The sequence below is a fragment of the Lygodium microphyllum genome, chromosome 7 (assembly GCF_053477565.2).
Source record: "Lygodium microphyllum isolate KBCC chromosome 7, Lygodium_microphyllum_v1.1.10, whole genome shotgun sequence".
Taxonomy (NCBI): domain Eukaryota; kingdom Viridiplantae; phylum Streptophyta; class Polypodiopsida; order Schizaeales; family Lygodiaceae; genus Lygodium; species Lygodium microphyllum.
The window spans coordinates 121,797,063-121,801,307 of NC_141141.1; the positions used below are offsets into that span (position 1 = coordinate 121,797,063).

The following is a 4,245-nucleotide window of genomic DNA, read 5'->3' on the forward strand; positions in this document are numbered from 1 at the left end:
TGTCTTATATTAAGATGAAGGAACAAGCTATTGACATGTTGACCAAGGCTTTGGAAGTTAAAAAGCTTCAACACTTCAAGACTATACTTGGAGTTTGCAAGCTCATGTTGAGCTCGAGGGAGAGTATTGAGATGTCAAGCTCTACATGAGTTGGCATCCACTATAAGCCTAAGTGATGTGGCATAATATTATTCAATGGCATGTTAGGTGACCAACATGAGGATGTGTGAAGTGTCTGCCCTAGTCACATTCTCGATGGCATGTTCTTAGTAGCCCATTAAGTGATATCCTAGACAGCGTCATCTAAGATCCCATGTGATACCTTGGAGTTTGTTATTTAAACTCACTTGAGTCTACCTCATAGTAGAAGTTTCAACCACTCTCACGAGGATCGACTTGATTTTTAAGTTAGGAATTAATGTAATTTTCCCGTAGCCCTAGCCTGCCCAGTATGACCAATAGATGTTCTTCTTTTGTGAAATAAAACTTGAAAGTCAAGGATCGTGGAAAATGAAGGATATTTCAGAGACCCTTGAACGAGTGCTGAATTGCTTTCAATTTGAAGGACTACGTAAGAAATCGTGATCTTCGAATTTAGAAGTTGGAAGGTTTCCTTAAGATCTATCATTTCAAACGGCTCTGCAAGCGTGTGAAGAGAGAGAGACCGACCAAGGTAGACGAAATGACTCTCTCGTTTGCGAAGAGAGCACCCAACGTTTAAAAAAAATTGCATCCACATTGGTTTATGTAATCGATATGGAGAGAACGGTTAACAAAGATGTATGATAGGCGGTGCTCATGGCAGCAACGGGCAATCGAGTGGTGAATGACAGGGTGGCACTTGAAATGGTGGGTTAGCGAATCACAAGCTAGCAACGAGATTGTGGATATGTACTCTCCTATGATAGTCCAGGCTGTATTTTTCAGTCTACGAGCCCGGGTAGCGCAGCAAGGCCTTCTTAACGGCACAATCGACAGTCCCCTCGAGCATATCAGCGAGCCCGTACTTGAATTCAAACCCAAGCTTCTTGATCTTGGAGTTGTCCATGTAATGAGGAACAATGGGGCCAACGTAATCGAAGCTGCAAAGCAAATCAGATCAAAGAGACGTTGAACTCTCTCTCTCTCTCTCTCTCTCTCTCTCTCTCTCTCTCTCTCTCTCTGTGCGACGCTTACTTGTCAGGCAGCTTGATGTTGGGATACAGCTTGCGTAGCAGGTTGGCTACCTCCGTTATGGAGGCGTCGGTGCAGGAGCCGATGTAGCGGCCCTTGGCTGCGGGCGTCTCATACAGGAATATGTGCGCGTTGATGATGTCGTCGATGTGAACATACGAGATGCGACGAATGAATTCGTGATGCGAAGTGTCACCTGCCCCGACATTATTAACATCACACATGTGAGAAGAACATTGCTCTTACTGACAGTACCCATGGACATTCTAGGCTGGCACACGGGAGTAATTATTAAAGGCAATTTTGATATGCAATAACATTAACCTGTAACCAGCGAGATGGCGTCAGTACAGCTGTTGGGTAGCTTGTCGATCATGAAAGGGCCAGTGACGAGAGTGGGAAGAATGGTGACCAGATCTAGATTGTACTCCTCCGCCAGCTCGAAGGCCTTCTTCTCAGACAAGGTCTTGGACACGAAGTAGGGCTACACCCATTTAACGGCAGCAGCAGCAGCAGCATGATGTAGTTAGAGGCACATTGAATCTAGTGAACGGATCTAATCCGATCAATGGAAGAGATAAATTGACGTGTGGACGGTCGATTCAATGATAAAACGGGATCAGTTTAAGGCATTATACCCATCCATGAGGCTTCTCCCTGAGACACATCTCGACGTCCGTCCAACAGTCCTCATTGATGCGTTGCTCTGGGATGTCTTCTAGTTGAGTGAATCTGACTGCAGCTGCCGACGAGGTGAAGACGATGCGCTTGATGGTGGGAGCCTTGGAGCATGACTTGAGGATGTTTACGGTCCCCTGCACAGCCGGCTCGATGCAATCTCTCTGGGCGCGCAAATATCATCCGTCACACAGTCCGTATACATAATATGAACATCAAACTAAACATAGTTACTAGAAACAGCAAGATTAAGCGGCTGGAATATCTTACGTAGGGGTCCTCGAAGGAGAATTCTGTAGGGCTCGCGCAATGGAACACTCCATCGCACCCAGACACGGCCTCATCAAACCCATTCTCTTCCAGCAGCTGCCCTTTCACTATCTGCAGCCTCTCGTTAGCCCCAGGAAGCTCACGCAGTATCGATGTCTTCTGGAGGTCATCTATCCCAAAACATAACCAAATTCAGCCATGGTCTAGAATGGATTAGAAGTCGGGAAGATTCATTCTGATTAAGGTCTGCAACAAGTTTTGGTAAAGCCGATGCTCACCTGGATTCCTGACTGTGGCGCGCACCCTGTAGCCTCTCTCCAGAAGGCGCTTCACTAACCAGGTCCCCAAATGACCAGATGCTCCTGTAACGCACACTAATTCAGGGCCGGATTGATCCACTGCAGCAGGGGCCATAATGTCTCTCTCTCTCTCTCTCTGATGGCTTTCTCTCTCTCTGCGTCTCTCTCTTTGTCTCTCGTGTCTCTCTGCGTGCTGCAATTATGGTATGATTCTAGTCTAGGAGTGAATGATTCACATCTTCAGCAGCACCTGCCACCAAGTGTTATAACCCGAAGTTTGGTCTAGCAATTTAAGCCGAGTGCACCCGCTCTGTCAGGTGCGCGCGCTAATACGCCCTTCGATCTTCTCTCTCATTAATTGTGCCTGTCGAAGACGATGATACACGCCGCCCGCGTGCACGTGAAAGTGGACGATCCGTGTTCACTTTTTTCATGCCGAGCTAAAGAACAGGCCTCGCCCTCGGCCCTCATCAGGCGATCTGCTGATGGGGCGCATGGAATTTCCGCAGCAGGGGCCTCGTGTTAGTTAGCAGCGCTTCAGGAGATGACTAAAACTACAAAGCGGCAAAGCCTTCACATAAATTATAAGTTATAACTATTCTCCCCAAGAAACAACTCGTACCTGCTAAATTCCCTTAGGTCTGCCCAGTGCCCACCGCATTTTCATTAGGAGCAGCACCCTGGGGGCCTGGTTTAAATCCTCGCTGCATCGGAAAATGCTGTAAATATTTATTTTTTTCTCTTGATAATGCAATTATTCGCATTGTAAAAATCTCTTCATTCCCGCATGTAGATTTTTAAAAAGCAACTTATGCAGAGATTGACCTTCCCTCTACCTTTATATAATATATTATATATGTTTCTTTATTTATAATTAACATTGACTGTCAAACGTTTGCTTCCCTTTATATGCCGGGGCCCGGTAGGCTGTGCCTGTGACGAAACTAGATTATCCAAAATACTATCCACTAGCAGTGGACATATATATATATATATACATTGGGTCCGGAGAATTTGCCACCTGACGCCCCTCTCCAGTCTCGATCCCGCGCCCCGGGCAGCCGGCCCCCGTCCGAATAATCTGGCACGCACACTATCGTCCAAAAACTGACGTCGTAATGCACAATTTCCGCCATTGAAACTGTGATTCTATATACATACGCCTAGAAATGAACGTCCCCTCCCAAATTCCAATGCGCGGACAAGAAAGTGTTCAAATTGAGCTTCGCAAAGTCGTGCAAGTCCATTGTAGCCGTACACCAGTGCGTGGACTAGTGTTCACAAAGACAAAGGCCTTTGGTGTATTTTTCTAAATGCCCGTAGATTGTCACAACATCGGTTGGTTGCCAACCAGGGTTTGTGCCTCATAATGCTTGCATTCAAATGTGAGATTTTGCTTAACTCATGCCTTATTTTCAAGTCCTTTCAATTTTCAACGCATATGTGGCTGCATATATGGCAACAAATATTGTCATTGCATCTATATCTTCTAACCTCTTCTGCATGTCACCATTTTCAAAAAATTTCTCTATTGAAAGATCAATTTCTGTTGCATGTATTTTGTCATCTTTCCAAAGGGCTAACCTTTTCGCTCATGTATTTTGTCACCTTTCCAAAAAGCTAACCTTTTCGCTTCTACTTCACGATAGGCTGTATTCTGCATGTCACCATTTCCAAAAAATTTCTCTATTGGAAAACCAATTTCTGTTGCATGTATTTTGCCATCTTTCCAAAAGACTAACCTTTTCACTTCTGCTTCACGATAGGCTGTATAGTCTTGTTTTTCATCCCGTAAACTGTCACACCAAATGCATATGCTCTTGTA

The 4,245-nt window shown here is 45.3% G+C and overlaps 1 protein-coding gene across 1 annotated transcript; it reads right to left on the minus strand.

The window, feature by feature from the left end:
- Positions 1-674: 674 nt before the first annotated feature.
- Positions 675-2,764, minus strand: LOC148033892 (dihydroflavonol 4-reductase-like). The gene is made up of 6 exons (XM_087681883.1): positions 2,400-2,764; positions 2,122-2,291; positions 1,812-2,015; positions 1,498-1,657; positions 1,177-1,369; positions 675-1,082 (listed from the first exon to the last, which is right to left on the minus strand). The coding sequence occupies exons 1-6, from the start codon at positions 2,533-2,535 to the stop codon at positions 929-931; spliced, it is 1,017 nt and encodes a 338-aa protein (XP_087538009.1). The 5' UTR covers positions 2,536-2,764; the 3' UTR covers positions 675-928.
- Between the last annotated feature and the right edge of the window lie 1,481 nt (positions 2,765-4,245).

Bases quoted from the DNA above. Each gene is read 5' to 3' on its own strand.
- LOC148033892 (XM_087681883.1), bottom strand. From the start codon at position 2,535: ATGGCCCCTGCTGCAGTGGATCAATCCGGCCCTGAATTAGTGTGCGTT. The intron at 2,292-2,399 runs GTGAGCATCGGC...GTTTTGGGATAG, and splicing joins CGCCACAGTCAGGAATCCAG to ATGACCTCCAGAAGACATCG. The intron at 1,370-1,497 runs GTTAATGTTATT...ATGTCGGGGCAG, and splicing joins CGCCATCTCGCTGGTTACAG to GTGACACTTCGCATCACGAA.